The 27,929-nt window shown below is 35.1% G+C and overlaps 1 protein-coding gene across 1 annotated transcript in view; it reads right to left on the bottom strand.

The window, feature by feature from the left end:
* LOC104617451 (glutaminase kidney isoform, mitochondrial) overlaps positions 1 to 26,496 on the bottom strand; it is a gene marked incomplete at its 5' end in the record, with an annotated part of 32,314 nt that extends 5,818 nt beyond the window's left edge. Inside the window, 10 exons of the mRNA XM_010282779.1 lie at positions 876 to 926; positions 1,487 to 1,553; positions 2,687 to 2,745; positions 3,017 to 3,049; positions 10,624 to 10,682; positions 16,674 to 16,837; positions 18,706 to 18,785; positions 19,510 to 19,639; positions 25,798 to 25,919; positions 26,400 to 26,496. Of these exons, the coding sequence (XP_010281081.1) occupies positions 876 to 926; positions 1,487 to 1,553; positions 2,687 to 2,745; positions 3,017 to 3,049; positions 10,624 to 10,682; positions 16,674 to 16,837; positions 18,706 to 18,785; positions 19,510 to 19,639; positions 25,798 to 25,919; positions 26,400 to 26,496 (862 nt within the window). The remainder of the gene's footprint in view (positions 1 to 875; positions 927 to 1,486; positions 1,554 to 2,686; positions 2,746 to 3,016; positions 3,050 to 10,623; positions 10,683 to 16,673; positions 16,838 to 18,705; positions 18,786 to 19,509; positions 19,640 to 25,797; positions 25,920 to 26,399) is intronic.
* Positions 26,497 to 27,929: the final 1,433 nt, after the last annotated feature.

Genomic DNA, 27,929 nt, shown 5'->3' with positions numbered 1-27,929 from the left:
GTACCTAGTTTCCAGCTCAAGAGGTCAACTAAGGCTAATCACATATACCTTACTTGATAAACAGTCATTCAATTTAAAGATTAGAGCAGGTGCATCCCAATACAAAAAAACTCCGACAAAATTTGCATTTAAAAAGTATTGTTTATAATTTGTGTTAAGTCAAAGCAAGTCTTGTGAATCAAAACCAGATTTTTTAGACTGAATCAGTAACTCAACTTGAACTGCCTCTTGAGAACTACCTGCAGCAGAGCTGACAGAGTTGTGGATGTTTTAATATTAGGAAACCCTTACTGAGGAAATACCTCACACTTGCCAAAAGTTTTCATTTTGTGACAGTTGCAAGTAACTTGCTGAAAGTGAAAAAGAAAAAAAAAAATGGGGGAGAGCCAAAATATATATATGACTAGATTCTTTGTTTTACTCATAAGAATTGAATTAAACAAAAAGGAGGAGATACTCATTATTTCATTTATAACACTAGCCTTGAGCTTACAATAGAGCATGCATACACTATTTTAGTTACACACGGAGTTTCAAGTACTTCACAGTACAATAAAGAGCAGCAACCCAAAGAAGCAGTAATATTTTGTCAAACTCACTGAAGTAACACAAGACATTTTAAGCTTCTAACTACTAGTGTTTTAAAGACTATTGCCAGTCTGCATTAGCAATAAAGATACCTAAGTACATCACCTAAACAAAAGCAAATTTGGATACGTCAAATGTGCATCATTCATTTCCAAACAGAGTTTAACAGAAGCTGACAAGTTTAACTATAAGCCGTTAAAGCCTTCATATCTATGAACAAATCAGCTTCTACTGCTTATGATAGTAATTCTAAGTCTATAATGAGTCTCAATTTTAAAGTCAGTTACCTGAAAATAGAAGTCTAGTATAGCAACCATATCTGTGCCTTCAGGAAAGCACTGAGGAAGAAAAATAGAGAGTCTTTAGGTAAAATTATGACTTTTTTTTTTAAATATCACTTTTAGAGAGACATAAATTATGTTCCTGTCAGCAGATGAAGCATTAGGCATATTTAAAGCTAAGTATTTATTTAGAAGTAACAAGTAGAAATAATAAATCACATCAGATTTAAAAAAATAAACAGTGCAGCGAGGTCAATAAGCCAGGTATTAAGATATTTTTCAGCACAGCTTTCAACATCTCTACATCAGCAAACTATAAAACTCCTAGATGCATTTTGCAGTCATCTGTACAGTACAGGTGATGCATTTTACAACGAATGAAACAAATTATTATGGCTATGATACAGAAAAAAGATTACAGGTATTCTATTAGAATGATGTAAGTATCATACTTTCTAAATGACAGCATTTGCATTTTGAGTAACAGTATGAAAACATATACAGTATTAGAGTAATTTATACCACACTGTACATTAAATAAGTTAAAAATCTGTACAGACTGGGGGAAAAAACCCTATCACATAGCCTTCAAAATACAATAAACAAAAGAGATCAACCTTTTTTTCTTTCAAGTAATAGCCGATTGCAAAGTTTCTATCTCCACTCTCTCTTTCGGACTGGAACCTTAAAATAAAATAAAGAAAAAGACATCACAACACGTCAAACTTTCAAAAAACCGCTGAACTTCAGAGACGCATCATATAATTCAGTAAAACTGCACGTAAATGATACATTACTTCTGAACACAAACATTCTCCTAACGGCACAGAAATTGCCGTAGCAGCTCACCGCAGCACACCCAGTTGGAGTGAATTAGCTTTGACATCCCAGTAGACCGAGCAGTGGTTACCTACACATACGTAAGCTGACTCGGAGATAAGGCAAAGAAGTGCAAGATGCTGCTCTTAAGGGTGTTTCTCAAAAGGCCATAGCGGAATGAAACATCCCACAACAAACTGCAGTGAAAGGGACATTCACCGGCAACACTGACCAAACTAGAGAGGAATGTGAGGATTGTGTGGCAAGGCAAATAGCGACCAGATGGATGGCTGCACTGTTTATCATGGTGATTATGTTCAGGATGAAACGCAGCGGAGGAATCTGGATGGGTACAAGGGTAGGTAATTCTCAACTGTCTGGTTCCTTCCATGGTAAACACTTACCAATGCTCAGGAAAAACACTAGTTACCTCATTCTGCTTTTCTGCACACGCATGCCAACTAGCAACTTGGAAGCAACTGTGCTGTATGGAATCTTTATGATTTTCCCAGCGCTGCCTCAAAAAGCCCTCGAAATTTTTTTAATGCTATACATAGAGTTAATGGGGGGAATTGTTTCAGAAAATATTTTAAATAGGCAAAGTAAAAAAAAGCGTAAGTAGTCCCAATTGTATAAAGTAAGCTTTCTAAACATTTGATACACAGTCATCGACATGCAGAGTTTAATTTTTAATACGAAAGCCAGGAAGGTAAGAGTTGCACTTACAGCTTTCACTGCCATAGCACCAACAGAGCATTAAGAATAATGAAGCTTCAAAGAGGTAACCAGCACTTTTAGGTGAGATTTAGCCACACTGCTGTCAAAGACATGCAAAACTTTAGTTCTTGTAAATTTTAAGCCAAAGATGCCCTCTAATATTAGGGATGAAATGATGGTTTCCATGTAAATAACTAAACTTCGCCATAAGCTCAGTATGTCAACTATCAGCTAAGGCATTTTCTACCTAACTTCACTAACTAAATGAGAAAAATACTTACGTAGCGTTACTGAATCCAACATACTCATTACCAGCCATTTTATTCATGAATTGCATCACCTATTGGAGACAGGAGGGGGAGAAAGCACGCTAACGTTTTCAGACGTTAAAAAGTTGTAACCCATGAACTTTGAATCCACCCCTACCCTAAACCTTGTAACACAATTTTACAAATGTAATCCACATCACTAGATGTTTGGACATACAGCCAAGTACAAATAAAAAGAGAAAACATTTGAAATTATTAAAATTTCACTTGCAATTCCCTTGCCATCTTGAGACTTCTACCACAATTTAGTTAAAGAAAAGGAATGTTATAACATTAACTTACGTAGTCAAATTTTTCTGCATTATTTGCTCCTTGCTGCAAGAAAAGAAAAAATAATTTACAAAAACTGTTAACATAAGAAAATAAGTTAGTTCACTTAACAGTATTAGGATTTTTATTTAATATATATAACTAATGTATGAGGATAATTAAGAATAAGGTACTACAATCATTGCATATATTAATGAAAAAATTAAAGTGTTAGATAAGTAAATCTTTAACTATAATTTAAATTAAATAATCCTTTAAGACTTATCAAACACCTGTATGTTGGAAATGAATTTAAACTGAAAAAGGTATGCTTTATTTTAAGTTCTCTCTAGTCAACTTTACGTGTTTAGCGTAAGTAAACGTAGTAGCTAAGGTAAAAAATACAAAACTAACTACAATGAGAATAATTATAATGAAAACACTAACTTTTTATAGATTAGTAACCCAAAGGTATTCTTATATTACCAACAGAGCTGAGCAGAGGAGAGTTCAGGCTACTCAAGTCAAAATATTTCCATTGTTAACATCCATACTAAGAATTTAGATTGAAGACTTAAAATAAAGTGTTACCCCTGACTACGAAAATAATTTAATTAAAAAAATCTGTTTTGATTAATACCTGGTTAATGGCCTACCTATTAAAAGTAAACAGTTAGAAAAGCAGAATTTCACATCATAGAGTACATCATTGTGCTAGTAATGTAAGGAAAAAATCTAAATCCAACTTAACAAGGATGCTAGTGAAACTTAACTCTTACGGTTGGTTGGTTGTTTTTGGGGAGAAGGGGCGTTATTTTGGGGCTTCCCCCCCCACATTTGAGAACATTTCTCAAATGTAGTATCTGCCAGTTAAAGATGTATTAATTCTTTACAGGTCTCTGACCGGCAACCTTTCACAAATTCCTAAGCAAGACATTGAAAGAGGGGTGGGAGGTAAAAAATAGCACATGGTCTACTAGGGAGTTTTGAATTTTTTGAGGTAGCCAAGCAGAATTTTTGGAGAAATTTTAAGAAACAATGGCATCAAATAAACAAGTGGAAACAATGTATTTTTAGAAATAATTTTAGTTTTAAAGATAGTCTACTTAGATGACAAAATTCTGTTTAATACATCTCAAACAAGTCAAGACACTACTTGCACTGCATTTAGTATGGGAATGGGGAAGTGGAAAAAAACTGAAGCTTTATATCAACCAGTATTTTACTTAATGAAATACGTAAAGCCAGTCTCATTTCCCACTCTGTATGTGGATTAGGGTGTTGCAGATAATCTTTGAAGCCCATGCATCAGCTCATCTACAAGAGGATGTGCAGTCATACACGTACGATCACTAGCTGAAAGGAACACCACACTGTATTGTCAAAATTATGCGCCAGTGGTTACCTTAAAGGCTAATAACCTTACTCTTAAAAGCAATAATCTCTAGCTAATTTGCAATAAGATAAAAAAATTCATGATACATTTCATCAAAATGTTCCTGTATAATATACCAGAACACAAGTCTTAAAAATTTAACTCCAAATCTGTTCAATGAAAAATAATTAAAAGAAGAAATTACCAACTTCATTGAACTGTTGCAGTTGTCAAAATATTCCATAGATCCTAATGCTGTAAAATATGTAACAACATTTAAACCACAAAAACCTTTTCAACCTTTCAAATGCACAATGAACATCTTTTTCTGGGAAAGTGGGTCAGCATTAGTTATGGGATGCTGCATTGATAATTGTATGGTTAGACATGTATAATAAATTGAAACAAGCTCTTTTGTTAAAAAAGAAAGAGGGAGAAAGGTATCATGCTTTCTGCAAAAATATAAATACATAATACTTCACTTTTTTTTTTCCCAGTTGAAAAAAATTCCTAGCCCTTCAACAAAAACCTGGCTTTACTAGCAGCATAGAAAATTGGTGGGCAAAAGACTCAATGCAAACTTTTTCCACATGAACTTGTTATAAAAAAAGGTTTCTTTTTAAAATTTACATCTGATCTCGTATTTGGGAAAACACTAACTCAGATGATGCATTTTTAGTCTTTGATGTTCCACACACTTGTATAGGTACTTTATATCAAATGCAAAAGCATTGTTACTGAAATTAGATGCTCATACACCTAAAATATTTGCCTAAGTAATCATATGACCAAGACCTCAGTATGGATTTAACATAACGCATAATTACAGCAGAAAACTTTGCTTCCATACACAAGATGACAACTAAAAAACCCAACATATTAGTTTCCCTCTTTCAGCAGCTGACAGAGGTATGCCGCTCCTCCTAAAAAAGCTGAAGAGACACAGAGGCAACACACATTCTATGATTAAAATCCAATTACAAATATAAAATCCCAACATTAAGAACCCTGAGCACTTCTCCATAGTAATTTAAACAAATATAAGAGACAAGAAAACATCTGCTCTTGCACAAGTGCTTCTTATTTTTAGCTTGATTGGATAAGTGTACAAGGTTGGGGGCACTGTGACAATAGTTCTTAAAAAGTATTTTAATAAAAGTTCACATAGAATTCACCTGTCTAGGATATCAAAGGAAACATTCCATGCACTAACCCCACAAATACTTAGTGCATTCACTGGAACATATATTCATATACACACTGTATACATGCTTGTGTGTATATACATACGAAAAAACACTTCTAAATGAATACAAAATGAAATTGAAAGTATTAAGATTGAAGCAGTTTGATAGGCAGAAAATTCAAACTTGCAAAAGACAGCTCAACAAAATTTTGTAAACGCTTAAAACCACAATGGACACTATGGCTGTCAATCATAAATTTGAATTTTTTGACTGTGTCAGGTTTTAGTCATCTTCCCCCCCCTTTTTTTTTTCTAAACAAGGTACTTTTGTTATTTGTATTTCTACTAGCAAAAATGTAAGTGGTTGCATGCCTACATATACATAGGAAAGGAGACACCCATGGATACTTACCAGATCTTGCAACAACAAAATTAGGCAGTATTTATTAGAAAAGCAGTTAATAGTAGCCATTTTTCATCGATCAACATTTAGTGTTTATATCATTAGACCACATAAGCTCTTAACACGTGTCTCTTGTTAAAATAATTTTTCAATTTGGAATTTGAATCTAAGCCAAGCTAATAAAAACATCTGGATCATGAGAAGTTTATCCAACAATAGAAAATTATTTTTTAAATATTTCTGCAATTTTTTTAAGCCAAATTTATAACCTAAAACTATACTGTGATGAAAACATCCGGGGGGGGGGGGAGGGGGGCGGAATCATAACACTATGTCAGAGTGCAAGAAAACACTTTTTACATTTGTGCATTTTACATTAACTTAACTATTAATGTCTTTATTTTAGTTTTGTGTACTTACATACGTTTTTAATTTTATTTGTTAACCTGGGCCTGTTCTGTGAGAACTGGTGTCTTGACTGCTTAGCGTGCCATTTTCAGCTCTGAAATACTTGAGAGCACACTGTCACAGACAGTATTTGACCCACTAAGATAAATATTAGTATTACTATTTCAAATACATGTAAGAATTATTTTTGTGTCTTTCAGGTATTAAATACTTGCATATGTGACTACTCAATACATGTCATTTCAAGTATCCCTACTACATATTCTATGTCAAACAACATCCAATACACTTGAGTTATACTAAAAAGCAAGTGCAGAATAACATGAATGTATGTTCCACCCAGAATTAGTTACTACAAGAAAATTAATAACCCAGGAAGAGAGGAAACTTCACCAAAATAAAGACCACGTATCTGGCAGAGAAGATGACAAGATCATCACATGTTTTGAAGTGGTATGTATGTACACTTACACATCAGTCTGTCAGGAAGGATAACTGGAATGGGTAGCACAAAGCAATTAAGCTAAATCTGTACTATTTATTGCAACTATATTGTCAAATAAACCATGCATTTTTACACCCCTCAAGTAATAACCATAACTATATAGCTTCCCTAATTAACAGTATCCTAACAGCAAACCACCTTGGCAGAGCTGGACAGTTTTTCCCAGCACATTCCGCCTCATTTATTTTATGACTTATCAGCATATTTAGAAAGCTTTGAAGTATATCAGATACACCTCTTATGTTTTGTACAAAAAAGGAAAGCTTTCATTGAATTCAGTTTTTTCAGGGTAAGATCAGCATTTTCATTCTCCTCGTGCACCAAACTTTTTGCAAGGACTATGAATATTGCTGTGCCCACCCCAACACATCTAAATGCTTCCCACATGAATTCATTCGCACTGCATACCTCCCTTCACTGAGCATCCAAGGCTACCGTCACTGTCTGTGTAAGATGGTGCACGTGGTTGTCAACACTTGCAGGATTTATATACACGGCATTTGCCCAAACCTTTGCTGTTGCACTAGAAAAGCTTTTATCTACAGATGGAATCTTGAAGCATACAATAAAAGTGACTTAAGATTAATCCCTTTTTGTCTGGTGATTCCTTCCACAGTCATCTGCCTCCTACATATTTCACTCTGGACCCTTCCTCTCCATCTCATTTGGATGGAGATATGTGGAAGTGGGCAATTGCCCACACAACCACTGATATTCCTGGAGCTGACAGGCTTTGAGAATTGAGTTTAAGGTTTAAGAAAAAAACCAAGAGATCAAAGCATTAAAATCTATCCATACCACAGGCAATAAAGACTTTTGCCAGTGAACGTGATGTACAGAAAGCTGCGTGGTTACAGGGCACCAAGTCTGTACAAAGTCTGTACAGGAGCTGGATCATCTTCTTTCAAGCACCTGTATTTCCTCGGAGACATGGAAGAATTTACCATTTTATCTACTATCGCTTTTCCACAAGCTCCTGTAATTGCCACTACAATTTTCTTTTGATAACAATTATTTGAAAATTGTTATAACTAGTAATGAAGGCAAATGGCTGTACTATTACAAACAAGAGAAAAGGTCCCTAGGGTTTTTCAAAGATTTTATTTCACTAGAACTGGCCCACAATATGTCCTTTTGCTAAAGCACTTTTATTGTAGATACATGCTTTAAATTGCTGGAAGAGTCTGTGGAGTGTAATGCAAGTACAGTTAGAACAGAGCTATGAGTTAAGGCACCAAAACGTAAATACATTGTAGTTCCAAGCACATGACAGCAGGAGAACCATTTAAGCTGGTGAAAGTATGATACAGTCATGCCTAAGCAAGCCCCACAGATGTACAACTTAACATGCACATACTCTTTATTACTTATTATGAATAGCAAGGCCTAAACATACATTACAGTTTAGGTCTATGCTCTGCTGCAAGGTGCGTACTCTGACTGCCAAATTCTTAAGGCAGTCAGAACTGGGCATGTGATGCTAAGAACCCTTTTTTCCCCCCCTAAAAAGTTAAATGTATTGCATTTTCTGACAAAGACTACTCCAAGCATCATCTCTTATCCGCTAGTAATCATAATTTATGTCAGATTCTAAGGGCAGTTGTGTGCAAAAGCATGCATACAAACAGCTGGTAAATTCAGTACAATGTATGGAGAAACTTCTTACATTAATTTCTCAAAGAGATAAAATAATGAATATTGAAAGAGGTAAAAGCATTCTTAAACACTGAAACACAGAAACACTCTCTTCATAGCTACCAACACGCTACCATTAGATAAATCTGTCATACATGGTGGCTTTGACCATGTTTAATAATCCCTTAATTTTCTTGGGCTCTAGGATCCACACACAGTCTTCAGGATATGCAAGTAACACCTTAAACAAACAGAATGAATGCAGAGGAACTGAGGGCAAAACATGGATTAATGAAGCCACCTTTTCCAGAAAAAAAAAAAAAGTCCTAGATTAGATAAAATATAAATGTGAATTACTTAAATCACTGAATAGTCAGTCAGAATATTTTTAGAGTCGCAGATTGTAAAGAAGTTATTTCACAAAAAATACCAACTATTAAGTAACTTTGTACCTGTGACCCTCTGTGTAATTTTCTTCAGAATATGTTTAGTTTGGTTAGTTATTCAAATGATAAATGGTATCTTAGTGGGAACAGTACATAAAATAATCTACATTTTAATCACACTGAAAACAAATAATGGATTGTGATAAGTATGATATGCGTCCATTAGACGTGCAGTTACCACATGCAAAAATGTCAGTGCAATGCAATACTCTTCAATAGAACATTACAGCAAAAAAATAACTAAAAATAAAATTAAAAAACCCAGCAAAACCAATCCCCCAACCTTCTAACAAATATCACAATTGCATGCAGTAAACAAATCTGTGTTATCTATTTAGAAGTACACCAAATGGTGTAATAAATATCAAGGACTATGTGCCTTCTGCAAGAGGCACATGCTTATGTTTTGCCTTATGACCAGTAGGGCATGTTGGATTAGGACTAACATTTTGACATTTCAGACAAATGTGTTAAGTCAGATTTGAAAATTCACTATTATCCAAGTGAATTTCAATGCTCAGTCAACCTTTAAAAAATATTAAATGTGAATAAATTTACCTGTCATACTTAAGGCCATTTTCTTTCACCTACAGCTATTAAAGATAAATGTCTTTAAGCAGGAATTCTTACACCTTCTTTAAATATAAAATAACAGAAAATCATTATCTAAGTAATTTTAAAATCAACAATTTGGAAATAGGAGGTAGGACACACACTGTAGCTAGTGGACTTTGAAACATAACTAAGACAAAGGCTGTAAAGAAGACTTTTAGATCTCTGAAGTAACAGTGTTAAGTTTTCTACTTCAAAACTCCAGGGGACTGACATGTTCCCCACAATTCTAAGCAGGTACGCTTCTTTTTGTACCATGGCTACCAAAAAAAGGCAAAAAATACAAGTGAAGTTTGGGCAAAGATCAGTATTACGTGGAATTTATGGCATTTACAACTTCAAGAGATAGATATATATATATAGATAGTTGCTTTAAGGAAAAATATAAAATACAGCTTTCCAAAAGTCACAGATGATGGACTAAAGATGTTAATTCATTACTCAGCTATGGCTTATTCAGCAAAATATGGGTAACTGTTTCCAAACGCATTTAGTTAAGAAAGCACATTTAACATCCCAACAGAAACCACGTAACATAGAAGTTAAGCATAATTTAGTTGTATAGTATGTTAATAGCAGACAAATTCAGTGTTAAGACTGACACGAGAGTACAGCTGCATTGCCCCTGTACAAAGTATAGTATCTTCCATTTCTTCTGTACAGCAAGAATCACTCTTGTAACTTTATGCTATATAAGAGCATTAGACATTCAGAAACATAGCTCTCAGCGCTATTTCCTGAGGACATACTCTTGGCATTTAACAAGTATGAGGCAATTCTCTCAAGAGGATATCAAGTGTTGTGCAGTTAAAGAAGGAAACAAAATAAAAGTAAAAGCACTAAGGAAAGAGTCCTTCAGCTGTGCTCTTACTTTTTAACAACTATTAGTCTAACATTGCATTTGTTTGGAAGTGTTACTATTGCCAAAACATCTGAGCTTGTCTACCTCCTACTGAGTAAACTGTCATCGGATACTGTACACATAAAATGAAAACAGTTCATAATCTGTATAAGATACTTTATCTACATTCTATTAAAATACTCAGAGAAACTAAAAATGAACTTTTTACCTTGATTAAAGACGTGATCACAATTGCCCCAGCATTCACCATAGGGTTATGAGGCCTGTCTGTGAAATAAAGTTTTCAATTACAAATATATCCTAAGACACATTTGTCAAACAAAACCAGTCAAGTGTTTAAGTGAAAAATGATAACTATTAACATATGACTTAAAGCTATGATTATGGAATATAGTCCTAAATTAGAAAAACTGTAATCCAAGATCATACACTTTTTTTGTAATTCTGAGTAAAGTATTTTACAGCTCAGAATACACTCAGCCTAATGCTACTTAAAAGTACAGTAAGTTAATCGGTTTGGCATAATTTCTTTTCTTGAAAATTCTGAATCCTCTCCGGTGTTCCAAGATTTGATCAACGCAACATTTGCAAGTGAAACAATCCCTAAAGAACTTTCTAATTTTTCCTCCAACTTACCAAGTCTCAGTGATTTTAAAAGTGTTCCAACAGGTCATTAAAAAAAACAATCAAAAAGACGAACAAAAAAGAATTCCAGTTCTTCAGTTTCCTTATTGCTGTACATGAATACAAAATCCTGATTCTTTTTAAGAATCAGAGGTTTCTATTACTCATCCTCACTAGAATTTAACTTACTTTATAATTGACTTGCATTTCCATAGCTTTCTAACTCTTTCTCTCCTTAGGGACCAAAAACCTGAACACCAGTCAAAGACATTACAAGTCAAATGACTAATCACAGCATCACAGACTGCTGATCGGTCAGAAGGGACATCTGGAGGTCATCTCCTCCAGCCTCCTGCTCAAAGCAAGGCTATTGCCAAGGTTACATCAGGTCAGTCATGCCTTTATCTAGCTGAATCTTGAAAGCCTCCAAACATGGCAAATCCTTTACCTCTTCAGCAATCCTGTTCCTCCTAGAGGACAAGTTTACCCTAACATCCAACCTGCACCTCCCAAGCCACAACAAGGGCCAGTGGTCCCACACTGTATCTGCCGCTACCAAGAAGAGTTACACAAATCTTTGCAATTGCTCTTCAAGAGTTTTAAGTGGCTCCAAGGGGAGCCCTTAACGTCCCCTTTCAACTGTTCCTTGGGAGTTACATGCCCTGGACTCCACAGCACTTTGGCCACCCTCCACTGGAGCCCTCTCCAGTTTTTCAATATTCTCCTTGAACTGGGATCCCAACTCCAGACACATAGTCTAACACAACACTGGCCTCCTGCATGACGAGAACACACTTGTCATCCTCATTTCTTGCTCTAGCTACGCTTTTCTTTTTTACAGCTTCCTCTCATCAATGTCAGGTATCACTCCAGTACATAAACACGTTTACGACTTAAATCATGTACAGCCCATTCTCAAAGTATTTTTATAAATGTTTTGCTCTTCATTCTTCCACACATCTCTATGGTTTCAATCTGCCACACAGTATAAAGCAAAAAAAAAAACCAACCCCTCCCAACCCCCACATCCCATGTATATTTGATTAAAAAGGATGTATAATGTTTATTTAGCATTCAGCAACTCAAAAACTTATCAACGTGATAAGTCCACACACAGAATATACCCTCAGAAATTATACTCCATCTCATTTTCTTGAAGGTAAATGGTGACATCTTCAATGTCACAAGGCATTCTTGGTTACCTTTTCCTCTACTCTGAAGATTACTATGTCTTACTGCCTAACATCTCAAACTACAGGTACGAGTTCTGGCCACTTTACAGCCAACACACCTCCATATGCTGCCCTCACACGAAGAATGGCAAGCATCTACTGATGAACTGAAACACGGACTTTCCTGAATGTGCTTCTGAAATGAAGTTGTGTTTTCTTCCTCCCTTGACAAGTCAGAAAGGAACAATCATTTGTGGGAGCCTCAACAGCTAAGGTACTGAGATCTGGCTTACTACACACTAATAAAAGCTCTTTGAGGGTCTCTGACTGCTGCCTAACACCAGCACATCACAGAGCTGAGTAGAACACCTTCCATTAACATACTGCTGCCTCTTCTAAGCAGAATAAATCCTGTCACGGTATCCAGGTCCCAGGAAAGCAGTCTTCCCTATTATCTGGATAGCACCAGATAACACTATCCAAATGCTTCCCATACATAGATACGTGTTATTGACAGATAACCCTTCTATCTTGCCAAAACAGCTACAGTCTTCCTAGAGAGTCTTCCTTGGTCGATGCCCCAAGTCTGTCAGTGTTTGAGGTGTGTTTGGACAATGCCCTTAACAACATGCTTTAACTTTTGGTCAGTTCTGAAGCAGTCAGGCAGTTGGACTAGATGATTGTTGTAGGTCCCTTCCAGCTGTAATATTCTATTCTATTCTACAATGAAGAACCTCTTCACAGATTTAAGATATACTGCCCTTTTTAAGGGCCAGGATGCCTAAATAAAATCTTACACTCTGAAAGATTCCTGATAATTTCAAAGAGATGTCTTCCACTCCCATCAATACTACTTCCACTCCCAGGTATTTTTTCACCTCTTAGGGATGTATAGGTTCTGACACTGCATTAATTTTTAAGGAAAGTCATACACAGCTCTCTTTCTAAAGCAGCAGCAACTACTGATTTACAGTGGGTGCCATCAGCAAGGAGATTCCACATTGTATAATGACAAGGAATGAAGGTTGATAGTATAATTGCAACAGCTTCCCAGAGGTGAACAAATTCATCTATTAATCTTTAGAAAGACGTATCAAACTCTGCAAAGCCATCTGACACACATCACTAAAACCAAAACACACACATACACTCTCTAAGTCAGGTCTCTGCTCAAACTGAAAAAAAAAAAAAAAAAAAAATATTTTATGCAGCTTCTCTGCAAGTCTCTCATATTGCTGTATCATCTCATTATATTTTGGAGTAAATTTATGTTTTTATTCTTAATGAAAAGCACAAGTCATAACAACCCTTTGACTTTAACTAGGGTGCCCTGATTAAGTCTAGCACTGATTCAACAATTTGTTTCTTGCATGAACAACCCACCTAACAGCCTCTGAACAGTAAATATATTCTTCACCAATACAGGCATTTTTTTCCTGTGCGGAGGTGATACTTGTCTAAAACAGCCTTTTACATAGAGAACTGCAATATATTTAACACATATATCTAAATTCAAAATAAAATAAAATAAAGTATAATTTAGTTACCTAAAAATCTCTCCACTGGACATCACTATGAAATGGTAAAAAAAAATTTCTGTATTTTTTTTTAATACCTCAAAACTGTTTGACAATTAGCACAACTGCTCTAGCAACCTGCCATCCAATTATGTCACCTGCAAACTAGGCTTTTTCCCTAATAAGCTCAAATGACAATGCTTTTCCTCTGCCAGTTCTTATGACTTTTGTCCATCAGGAGACTTAGACCTTTCTTGCACAACTGGCTTGCAGTCTTTGAGCACAAAAAGCAGAGGTTGCCACACGTACGTAATACAGACATCTTAATACACAGAACAGTTCATCATGGCAAGTTCTTTCTGAAATGACACCAAAATGTGTTTGTCCAATACAAAAACTTAAAAAAAGAATTCCATCTTTGGTTAACAAAATTCATCAGCAGAAAAAACAATTACCTGGCAATCCTTCATTCAATTACAATGCAATATTTATTACTGGACTAATTCTACAAATAATTATCATCAAGAGAAGGTCGTATGTATGGATAAGAGATACTAACTGTACATATATACAGTTATTCTCATACCTGTTGCATCATGAACTCAATAGACACGAAAAACCTGCAAACTGTTCAATCACCATAACCAGGAAAATTATTCCTGATAATGCCTATTTCAGACACATTTTACTATGTAAAATTCCTGATCTACTTCAATCAACTAGAATAATCTGTTTTTAATTAACATGGGAATTGCTTTAGTCCTCCAGAAATCGGAATTGTTCGATGGGCCATATGTTCCCTTTGATTAAAAAAAACAATTTTAAAATTGAATATTCACAAGCTGAAGTTTCCAAATTTCCATTGCACAGCACAGATCTTACTCAAAACATCCATGATTCTTAGTAACACTTTTGTGTTGTAACTTGGCATTTTTAGCTATGATTTAAAATTATCTTGTAATATACTCCATTCTTTCCAGCTTGCACCTCAATACTAGTAAACAAAGAAATGGAAGAACACCCTGGTTTAGGAATCTTTAATGTAATAAGTACAAAAAAATAGCTTCAGATACATGTCTCGGTTTTCAAATACCTGCATATCACTTCATAAAATCCTGCTTACAAACATGAAATTCAACTATATCAGAATAATCAGAAAGCAAATAGATTAAGTATTTTTTGTTTCATTTTCAAACCTGATCTTCAAGGTAGTTATGCATGGTCAAACTACCAAATACTCTGCATATCCAAACTTCATAGATCAATTTAAATCTACAAGTAAAGCACAATCCCTTCTTCCCTCCTCTTCCTTCACTCACAGAAACTCAACTTCCCTTTCCCTATAACGAAAATATTCCTATTTATTAGACTTCTACCTTCTGTTTTAGTCTTTAATTTAAGGACTGTATAGATAAGAGGCTGTTCGAGTTAGTTCTAACACATTTTTCTCATATTGTATCAGCCACACAAGCACATAATTAAAAATTAAAACTTCTATCATGTGAATTAGTCTTCTCTAATAATTTCATGCACACTGGTCAAACTTTCAATAATCCCATTTCTCTTATTGCATAACAATCTTATAAACACTCTTAAAGTCTAACAGTAATATAATAAAAGACCACAGCCTAACAATTCATCTTCTCTCATTGTTCAATTTTAAAAGTAGCAATATAAAGAAGAACTACTACACTTTCTGGCATTTCATTAAAAATAAAAAAGAACACCTATATTGACCCAAATGAAAAAATGGGCGATTTTCAGCACCATTAAAACTTTTTTTATAGGAAAGCTTTCTTAGGACATGAGAAGCAGTCCTCACACTGTATGACATTGTATTTGGAAAAACTAGGAAAGTGGAAACAAGACAGCAAGGCTTGAGAAAATGCTTAATTCCCTCTTGGTGATACGTACGCATGTTGGTATTTCATTACCACTTACTAGTGCAATTAAAAAAAAAAAGAAGAAATTGTCAAGATCTATTTTACTTGTAAGTTTGGAAAGATGATTTAAAAGGTATGTACTAAATATAATTAGGTATCATTAATATATTAATAATATAGAAATTTAGGTCAGAATTCAATACAGTCCTTGACAAAAATATCACCCAAGCCTTATGCTGTTAATTAAATATTAATTGCAATACCATGGCAACAGAAACATTGTCTGTTCTCTTACAGAGAAAGATCTGCTAGAAGAAACATTTGTGTTTCAGAGATAACATCCAGTATTTCTTCTAAGGCTACACGAGTCATCCTTCTCAGATTTTTGCCATAATGTTTTTGAAAATAACATTTTCATGTTTGAGAATTAATATAAGATGAAAAAGAAATAATTTAGATAAGTACTGTACAAGAAATTCTTGTTAACGCACTCCTGCCACAGGGGTGGGGTGGGGGGGGTGGGGAAATACAAAACCAAAAACATTGCTTTGAATCAGTAGCCAAATTCAGTTTAGAATAATCTGTGGGAAGATGTGTTCATTTTTGCCTTCTGGAAACTAGCCAGTGCTGGCCTTTGGCACCAGCACCTGCTTCTCAGAGGACCGAGAAGGAAAGTGATATACACATTTCTTAAAATCAATTTAACATCTTTGATTCCTTCACCATCATTTTACAGAAGGCATTATTAAGGAACACTTGCTACCAACTCAGCTACAGAAATATACATTTCAAATACTTGCATTATCAAAATTCTTTGTTTTTTCTTACAGATGGATAACTAGCAAACAGAAGTAATAAGGCATCTTTCACTAGCATTCTAAATTAGGCAAAACTGACTGACAAAAGATAAGCTTACCTTGCTGATAGCAAGGTATTTGGGGACACTGTCTAATAATAAGATTTAAGAGAATATAGTAAAATGAAAGGACTAAAAATGTGTAGCTTGTTTTATGATTTTCTAAAATTGAGTATTTGCATTATTAAGTATTATATAGCTCTTACCATCTTCATTCAGGAACAATTTGTTGAATCTTAATCCACTAGGCTCTTTACCAACATATCTGTGCACATACTCTGTGCCAAGATCATTAACAGCAATAGCATACTTCAAAGGCTTTACACAGGACTGAAGACAAAATGGAACTTTGGTATCGCCAACAGAATGCCTGGGGAAAACACAGATGAAGAGGTTTGAAATTTCCTGTTTGCCAGCTGTGGCAAGTAGAGTGTTATCTATTCTTCAACATACTAGGACTATTAACAAAACCACCCCCAAAAAGAAAACATATTATTACTAAGTCTCATTTTAAAGAGCGTAACAAAAAGATTTTAAAGGTTTTCATAATTGCCTCCATAAGCTAAGCATGACAAAGTCAATTGCTGGTGATTACTGCAGATGTAACAAAATAAAAGCAAGTCCAGAAACAAGTTTGTACCAGAGCAAAAAAATCACCTTAGACCTCTAGTATCACACCCTACTCAACTGCAAACCACATAACTCAACAGGGTACTGCTGACCTGAATATAGCCACTCTACCTATTTACATCTATGTAAACAAAGATGAGATTCAGTTTTGGAATTCGAGGGCAATAATTAAATAGCTGTAATTACATTCCCTTTGATAACGGCATAGGTATTTTATTACAATTATTAAATGCTATCCTTTGCAAAGTTTACTTTCAACATCTAAGTCAGGTTGCATCAAAGAATGACTCGTACAAGCAAGCATATGCCCCAGCTAGAGCAACCACTTGTCTGATGGCAGAATCAGAAGTGTATCTACTTCTTTTCTTTGCAGAAAATGTGAGAAGGTTTCAGAGAAACTCACAAAACCATTTAGGCATTATAAAAACTAACATTACACAACATTAAACATTATAAAAAAATGAGCATTATAAAAACTTTCATTAGTACATGTTATAATATCCAAAACAAAGCAAAATGCCAGTTTGAAATATTCAAAACTGAGAACATTTTTACTTTTACTATGAATAGATTACAATTCAGACACTTAAGCAGGGAGCTGAGAAGTACGTCAGCTCACTTGTACAGCTCTTCCCCTAGAGATTATAGGGCATATGGCTAACAAAAAACAATCATACAGGTCATAACAGATCACATTAAAATGAACCCCAATCCATAATCACCATAAGTGACCACAAGTCTGATGCTCTCTTAGGAATGCCCCATTCACCCCCGACACCTACAAGGTTATGGTACTCAGAATATGCAGTATGACCATATCAAACTGCAGGCCAGCAGAGACATGCAGGCTGATGAGTATCTCCCACTGCCTAGTCACAAAGGTAGTCACAGAATAGTTTACCTTACTTCTCAGCTAGATCGTGAGAGACACTCCTTTACATCTAGGCTCAAACTGCCTAGATGTAAAGTTACTAATAAAGAAAATAAAAACAAGATTTCTCTATACTTATGACCTACACACACCATTACAAGAGAAAGTGTAATGAACCTGAAAAGAAAAATCAGTTAGGTGCTGTCCAGTTTCCACATCTTAACTTTCTTTTTAAAGAATATGGATTCGAACTTTTTTAGTGACACATATTGATCATATAATAATGCTACAGTAAGAGCATTAAAATGCAGAAAAGGAACTAACTTAAGTACATCATGACCTATAGAAAAAGTATAGCTTGAAGCACAGGTACTATTAGACTAAGCTCTTCAACTTCCAAAGATTAATACTATGTAAGCATTGTCTCTATGCTGTCATTCGGTAACCACCAAAATTACCCACAGCTACATTATTGTGTTTGGATCATAAACAGAATATAATCCAACTTTAAATATAGTATTTACAAATACTATTTAAACAATATGTAGTAATAGCAAAATAACTCAGCTTAACCAGAGAAGTTGGAAAAAAGTTAAGAAAGGTGACCAAGTGGATTTTACTTCTTAAACAACTCCAGTAAAGTTTATTCTTTATCAAACCATGAGATTTCATGAAGTGTTGTATATGTCAGATAGTTTAAATAATTGAAATAGCAAAACCTAGAAGTTAGAATATACCTCTGTCCATCCACTGTGCAAAGTGACACACCCCACAAATCAGGGCTGAACTTGGCCAGTTGTGGAATATAGTCAGCAACCTATCACAATGTGAAATAAAAAGAAAGACATTACAACACCCAAAATATTTAACAATATGTGAATATACATTAATTAAAATAAATGTTAATGGAAAGGATACACAAGGTATAGCTGAATTATTCCACTAATAATCATCTAATATATCTAAAACTTCACTACAAATTACTATATTCACTAGATCATTACCAAATAAAACATTTTTTCGAAGTACAAACTTCAGCAAGTTCTGTGTTACGGCACGTTCAGTATGTTCAAATCATATAAAATTTCAGCTCGTAACAAAGTTCATGTTTTTTCAATTAATTTATCAAAAATAAACACTAGACTAGGAATAAACTTTAATTACTAACATAAGTATGTTGTTAACAATTATTTCTGTCACACAACCCATCCAGTTGTGTAGAGTAGCATAATTCTTTTATAGACTAAGTTTAGCCTGACTTTATACAGCAGTTTTATAGTTTCTGAAAAATAAAGAAAGAACAACACTATTTTCTCATTCTAACCTCTAAACTGTAAGAGATTGTTAGAGGTAACGAGCTATATTTCTAACACAGTTTATAAGCTGCAGACCTAACTGAACTTCCAGAACTATTTTATCAAGTTATGCGTTTAACATTTTGTTAAAAACATTAAGAAAAATCTGTCTTATTAAGAAAGAATGTATTTGGTTAATATTGAGAAATCTGTAGAAGTCTGAAGTTGAATTTATAAACCGGTTACCTTTCCTCCAGATTGTTTTTTAGCACTTTCATATAGCTCATCAATATGTGAAGTAAACGACATAAAATCTGGAATGACAAACTTCCTCCTGAAAGCTTGAGTAAGCAACACGATATTACTTTGTACACACCTGCAAAGAGTTAAAAAAATTTATTAGTATTTTGACAATATACTGTCAAAAAGCCTATTTTAGTAGCATTTATATGCTATTTAAATAAGGACCATCAGTCCCTTGAAGTTATATGCCTACAAGAACAGGTCTTTATTAGAAACACGTTTCAATTTTCAACTTTGGTCTTATTTTTTAAAAAATATTTACAATTGTTTAATTGCAGTAATTTTTATGCCTTTTTACTTAAAATTCTTCTTTACAACTGTGAGGTTGTACTGCAAGATACTACCAATTTGCCTTCAAGTAGCTCCTAAGCTTGCAAAAGGGATCTAAGCCACTCATTTCTTAGGATTAAGACATGTGAAGGTCATCTAACCCAGCCCTTCTCCAAAGAAGTGCTAATTTCAGCATTAGATCTGACTGGTGAGGGTCAGGGTTGGTTTCTCTCGTTTCCAACTGGCTTCACCATGAACTGAGCAAGAACACTGCCAACAGACCAAACTGGAATGAGTTTCCACTTTAGTAAGAACAAAACCACATGGAAGTACTCGATAACATCTTCTGAACTAAGCAGAAGTTAACTTGCAGCAGTATGGCAAGTCCCTTGCTTCAAACTACCACCAGTTAAGGAATCTTTGCTGCCTTCTAACCCAGAAGAGAGTTACATCCACACCCTCTGAACATCAGCCCATCTGGCACACTTAAGAAACTGATGAGGTAAAAATGAAAGGACTTATCTAGGAGAAACAGAAGGAGGGAAGGATCAAAACACAAGCTGAGACATGCTGCTGAAAGTGGTGTGTCTGTGGGTGGGGGGTGAGCAGGAGCAGGGGTGGGAACTGGGAGCCATTATACAGTCGGTTGAAATACGACCTGATAAAAAGGGTATTAACAGTCCTGTCCCAGTGCAAGGAAGAGAAAGGGAGGTTTAACACCAAACAAACAGTTTCCTTAACATGTTCATACCATGCTTTCTGGCCATGTTGACAAAAGCAGAAACATACTGTTAATAAAGACAAATGGAAAGTTAAGAGCATCTACACCCATACTAACAAAGGAGAACACATTCTTCCAATGAAAACTTATTCTGAAAAGTAAAAAACCTAATTTTTAGGGAAATATTTTCACTTGAAATAGATACTTTCAATAATCCTATTATTAAAAGTCATCAGCAGTTCAAAATGAAGATGCATGAAGACCAGTGAACAGACAGAATTATCTTCCCTTTGAATCCCTCTCTCTGTTTTTTTTTAAAGCTTCAGTTTGAACTCCTTTGTACTTCGGAGACTTTATCCTAAATTCAACTGACAGCCGTTTCAAATGCTCGTAAGCACTACTCTCCAAGAGTGAAAGAGAAACAATAGAGAAGTTTCCACTGTACACCCTGGCATCTTAAAAACTGCTCTCTCTGTAATACGCTGCTTTGTTAGTCTACGTTAAAATTGCAGTTGAGTTGGTTTTGTTGCAATTTGTCATCCACTCCTTTCTTTATATACCATGCAAAAAATCCTGCTTGTTTTTGTTCCCAGCAGCCTCCAATGACAGTTATCTACTCCAGGTGCAACAACCCCATTTCAGAAGTAATTAATAACAGTTATGGCAGCTATGTGTGCATAAGGAATAACAACATAATAGGTACCAGGTTTAAACTTCAGATGCTCTGCCACATTGTCTGTACCACCTGGATAGCAGTAAGCACTCTTGGAAGAAAAAAAAATTGAAGTTCACCTAAACTTATGAGAACAACTCAGTAAAAAGTGTGGAAAACAACAAGAAGGAAGTACGCACTGAAATATAGTCCTCTGATACCATGTTATGTTTCTGAAATAGGAAGGCCATTTACACACCTACCAATCTACACGAAGTCTAGGATGCTCACATCAAGAATTCAATTATTTTAAGGTAGAGATTGAAACTCACTGCAGACATAGCTATGCTGGTTAAGGACATCGCCTGTTTCTGCAAATACCCAAATATGGATATTTGGGACAACAGAAAAAGTTGTTGTTTCCAGAATTCTGCCAAGGTCAGTGTCTGGGTATTTATCCTGGTACTCCTTAACCCAGGCAAATCATATGAATTCACAGACTAAATTAAATACAGCGTTTCAACTAATCTAGATGGGTATTCGGAACAATTACTGCAGGAACAAAATAACAGGGGTTTTGGTAAGCTCCAATTAACAGGGCAGTAACATTTTCAGGCAACCGAGGACACTAGCCTAGAGAGCCTCTAATATTCTGCAGCTCACATCTCCTCCCCACTGGAGTTTCTAGTGGGTTTAAATTCCAAGTAACCCCTTGGAGACAAATGGTCTCAGGCTCAGGAGAAGTGAAGCAGTAGGAAAATATCACCGGGAACAGTTTAAGTAAATTAATATATTGATAAATACAAATCTTACTACAGTCAAATTTTACAAACAACTTAGTCCTTATCTCCCACATACTTTAATAGTGTTCAAGATAGGTACACTAAAAACTTCCCACCTCAAATTCTTCTCTTTCTTCAAACTTTATAATCTCACCGTAAAAAAATCTGTCCTGTCCAATGCAAGCATTTTTTCTCCCATATGAAAACACAGTCTTCTCAAACTATGAAACTTCCCTGATACATTTGGGTTAGGAAGATTAGGATCAAAGTCTTATGATCTATAGTAACTTTCAGTGACTCATATAACCTGAAAGTAACAGTTTGGGATGGGGGTTTTTTTGGAAACTGAATCTTTGGTCTCCAGCATAAAGTTAGGATCACTTTGTTTCCTTTATCATACAACTTGCTACGTTTATCCATTTTGTTTTTCAAGTCCCCATTCCAATTGCTGATTACTACTTCCCTACCCAAAGTAGGTACTTGCTAAAAACACAGTCTGAACTCTCATCGACTCTGAAGAACTGTTCATCTATCTAGATAGCTGAATTGACACTTTTTTCCCTATTTAAGAAGCTACGGTATAAGCATTCCAGAAAGGAATGTGAAAGTTCATTGCCAACTAGCAAAACCAGGTCTGTAGAAGTGTTCAATGTGTTTAGACATTTTAGAAAAAAAAAAGTGACATTATTTTGACAAATTAGCTATTAATACCATAGCAGAAGTCCTCTACATCTTCTGTCAAAAGCTTTCCAACTGCTCAAATAGGATGAAAACATTCATTAATACCTGGGTTAAGCATACCTAAAAATGAAAGGTTACCTCAGGATTTGCTACCTAGATTGAGAGCACAGCACAGCCGCTCGGCAGGAAATAGATAACCCTGTTTGAGATTCAGCAACAGACTGTCAAGATTTTTGCTTAGAACATAACATACCCAGATCGCTGCTTCCTACCCGCAGATCAGAGGAGATATGGCTAGCAAGACCACAGTTCCAGGTCAATAAAGCGGAAGAAACAGCACCTTGTGACAAAGGCTAAGTCTACAAAGCCAAATAAGTTATACTGAAAAATAATCAGGTTTAAATCCCAGAGTTACAGCTGTTACTCACTAGCTATTATCTCATTCAAGTGCACACCATTCTCAAAATAACTCAATTCTGATTGCCTCATGCTTCCCTCCACACCATGGGCCAAACAGGGCTTTTTGCAAGTTTTCTATTTTTCTGTCAGGAACAAGCTGAGTTAAGGAAAAGCTAAGAGAGGTAGTAGGATTTCTTACAAAGATTATTAGAAATTTTTCTACAAATTAGCTACAATGTCATAGAAAGATATCTAAAAAATAGGATATGTCAAAAAGCGCGCACTTCATGAGGAAGATCAGTGTGTACAACCTTCCATACTTAAGTTGCCTAAGTTTCATGTAGCAGTAGTTAGATAGTACTACTACTAGTAAGTAGTACCATAGCTAGGGTACTAAAAAAAAGTAATTCACATTCACATAGCAAGCTAACTGGCATGCTGCGCTGCTTTCAATAAGCAGGCTATTCTCAGCGAGGTACCATTCATGCTACAAACACCACGTGTTATGTTATATAGATGCAACATGGAACAGCTAATTCAATAAATTTGTCAAGCACTCTCTGAAACATGCACTAGTGAAGCCTTCAACTCAAGAAACTCAGGAGATGAAAGATTAAAACGCCAAGCTGTTTCTGCCTATAACATGGAGATTTTTTCCAAGTTTGTATTTAAGCGGAGAGCACTGTAAAGCCATATGTTTTCAAAATAAAGCCATTTTAGTCAAATTGGAGCCTAATGTTTAGAACCAGTAAAAAGGTGCTGAAACGTCTGCTACAGAGACTGACAGTACAGATGCATGAGCTGACAAATTTTACACGTTATTTCTACTGGACTTGATGGATTTTGTCAAGCTTAAGCTATCACTACTCCACATCACTTATCCTTGATGCTTTATTTGATGTAGAAGCTTTGGATTCAAATTTAACAGGAGAATTATGCCACTGACTTTAAAGCTTCAGTTCCCTGAATGTAAAAGTCCTGAGCTAAGTACAGCTGAGCAAATACATTGTGTTACATCTTAAACACTTGGAGAAGAAAAAAAATACAGGAACCTTGTACAAGTCTCTACACAGCAAATGCAGCGTGTCTAGGAGGAACTGAAAACTGAAATTTGTGGGTTTTTAATTTATAAAAAAGGTTAACACCTGCTGCTGCAAAGAAAAATCTGCTGAGAAATTCACCTCTTCACCCTCTGTATAGTCTTGATGTTCAAAACTCTTCCTACGCAAGAAGCAACCATGTAAACTTTCTACAAATCACCATAGTAACAACCACTCCCCTAACACAGAGGATCAAATCCTAGAGATGTGATGTAGAACATAGGCTAATCTTGCTAATTAGCAATCACTTGTCCTTTTTTAATACACAGCCCTTGTCTAGAACGTGATTCATAGTTTACTACGACAACAACCCTTCTAGAATAAATGTAATGCATAATAGCAAAAGCATTTCCTTTCCAATCCACACACACCCTGGAGGGTTTCTGACTCTAACAATTTAGAGTTTTTACTGGGCTGACAAATAACCAGTGAAGTCCTGGTCTTGAACTTACAGGAATAAAGTTAGTCCACGCTGTACACTTAAGAAATATCCCACATTTGATTAAGGAGTTGACTGGTTTGTTATTTTGTCACACACGCAAACATTCTCTTTTTCTCAGTGTACTTCCAAAAATGCTTACGTGTATTAAAAAGATACATAACAAATATGTTCATATTTACATAAACTATATATATAGTATAAGCATATGTTGTATACTATATATTTTATATGCTTATATGTATATAATATATATGCATTTATATATGTAAACACATCTTTTTAATACACATACACCTATATATTTTAAGTTGTAACAGAAAGGAAATAGCACTAAACAGCATTAGTTCACAAATTTAAAAAGCTATAGAACAAAAATGTACCAATTTTAACAATAGTATACTCTTCATGGAAGAAGCAAGCCTTAGATATAATGTCATTTACCCTGTAAATGGAATAAAAATGTAGACTCAAAAATAGACTGCAAATTTCAAGATTTAAGAGCCTCTAAACTTCCAATCTTTTGGCACAAAAAAAAACCTGTAAGTAGGGGAGCAAAGAAGTGTTCTTGGAATGAACTGAAGACAACCTGAACAGTGCTTACATTGTTCAGCTAACTGACCACAGATTTTTCTTAAAAAAAAAAAAGCATCACTAAAATATGGCACATAAATCTTTTCCAAAACAGACCAAGGCAGTGTCTACATTCCTAACTGCTGTCATCTCTACATATCTTGAAATTTAACTTCACTCTATTTTTCATATACTCGCTTTTAGAATTAACTACATACATACCCTGAATATCTCACTACAGAGAAGCAGCATCCTGAATTTCAGATTAAAAAGTGATGATGCAGCAAGAGAGAAGTTTTATGTACTCATGCTAAATACTCTATGCTGCATCAATTAATTCATTTAGCATCTGACCGTGAGCTGCACTGTGGGGTCAGATACACATGCAAACAACATTGATACATTAAACTCTTGGGGACATCACACAATGTGTCTGCTGCATGAAACCAGAGAACAAACTCATATAAAAAATAGCATCAGTAGGAGTGTGTGTTTGACTCCCTTTCTAACTACACATTGATTTATATACCTCATGTCTCTCCTAAGACAGCAGTCAGTAACACAGACAACATTCATGCAGAATTATACAGTTACATTATTGACAGAAAGTTTACTTTTTAAAAAGGTCTTTGTCCAGCATAACACCATCTGAAGTTGTTTGAAGAGTCAGTCTTAACATATCCATGCACTCTTTCAATCGGGGATCAGATGTACGTAATCCTGTAGATTTGAGTGCCTATTGCAATAAAACAATAATTACTAAAGTTGTAAGATACACTATTATGGTCAAGTTCTCTACTGCTTGGTCTCATTTATCAAGATAAGAGACATCTGCCACTCCATTATCAACACAGAGATATTTTAACACCTTATTGATCCTTTTGTCATTTCTTTTTGCCATTTTGGCTGCGTCTTATGTCAAAAGATTAATGCCAATTCAAATTCACACTGGTCCAACTACATTTTACGCAAGCGCAAATACTACCCAGTCCTGCCATAGACACAGATGTTTTCAAGTATACCCTTCTGCATAGCGAAGAAGTGAGTAACAATACTAATACACTCATTCTCTTACTTACAGAAATAGTGTTGGGGAAAAAAATAGTTACATTCCTTGCTGCAGCTAACCATGTATAACAGAATTTTTTGCTTTTAGAATGTTAAAAAACCTTATAGTAGTTAGCTTTCATACAGTGTTCTGGAACAGTAAACTTACAGTTATGAATTTATGAACTGGTATTTTTTCTTGTCCTTCTGCAATAGTATAGAAAAGTAGATCTTCTAAGCTAGGCAGGAGACCTTGCTTCATTTTACTAAAAAAAAAAAAGAACACACATGCATAGATTAGTTTAGTGCATTTTTTTTTATACACATTTTGGCATTATTCACAAGGAAACATGTTTTCACAACCAATATAACTGCTACCACTAATTTCAAAGAACACTTATCAGTGAACACAAAGCTTAATTCAGTTCTAAGTCAGAAAAAAATGGTAGTATTAAAAGTAGCATACATATACTTTGCAACAGCAAGCATTCTTAACTGCAACACAGTCATGTTTTTACTGATATACGTTTATTGCTAAGATTGTATTTTGTGCGTACAAAAAGCGCATCTAAATTCTAGTCATGAAAGTTCTCACAAGGTTAGCAATTCTTTGAATAACAGCACTCAGGGTTATAACTACGAAAATAAAATACTACAAATAAGCACAAATCCTAGGTAGGTCAATGCAATCTTACAGACTGACGTTTAATCCTCCCTCCTCTCCCAATATTAGATTACTCTAGCTCAACAACAGGTCAGATTTATGATTATTTTTAATAAAAATCTGATTATATCCCTGTACCCTTTTAAATTTAAGACAACCTCCAGACTGCACTCACCTCCCTCTTTTCCCCATAACTAGCAGTGAAAACCAGTAGTAAAAAAATCTCACTTCTCATTTTCCAATTTATTTAAAACACTGTACTTACATACCAAGAACAGAAGACAGCTTTGTAAGCCAACAGAACTTTCCTTGTCTTCCAGTCTGGATTTTTTTTTTTTTAAATGATGCTGTCTGACTAATGCACAGACAGGCTGGCAATTCAACCAAGACAAACGCTTGTAACTACCTCAAGCAAATTACTGAACACCCTTTTTCCTGAATAAAATTAGTCTTCCACGCAGCACACTGCACTTTCAATCTTTTGCGAACAGTATGTCCAGTCAAGCCAACAGAACCAAAACTACTAACACACTAATTAAAACTTCATCCTGTATCTGCATCCTACCTCTGCCACTACATACTTTTTTAAAGCTATGCTGACTTACATAGTCTACACCGCTACATTTTCCTCATTTACGTGGAGCATTTAACTAAGCACCAAGAATTCGTGTTGTAAGGAATGTCTCTGCTACAAGACTTATTACTGGATTGCTGAAAGTCTGACAGAGGAAACTTCCATTATTTCACTTGAGCTATTACTCAGAATTTTACAGCTGTTCCAAATGTGGAATTTCTATCTGGAAGGGTGCAGAAAAAGACTCCAGAGATTTGACCAAGATTTTTATCTGCTTATTCAGAAGATTTTAATGTAAAGAGATGTGCACCTTCCACAGCATAAACTCTCTCGACATAGTTACCGTATATTTCACATCTGCTGCTGTTTAATATTGGGTCAGCCTAATTTAACAATGGATCTGTGCTGACTGCCAAAGCAAAGAGGATGGAATTCAATATATTTACAGAAAACTGCTCTTT

Source organism: Phaethon lepturus, unplaced genomic scaffold (genome assembly GCF_000687285.1).
Source record: "Phaethon lepturus isolate BGI_N335 unplaced genomic scaffold, ASM68728v1 scaffold9172, whole genome shotgun sequence".
NCBI classification, from domain to species: Eukaryota; Metazoa; Chordata; class Aves; order Phaethontiformes; family Phaethontidae; genus Phaethon; species Phaethon lepturus.
The sequence above is the reverse complement of the archived record's forward strand: the minus strand, read 5'-3'. Positions and strand labels throughout refer to the sequence as shown.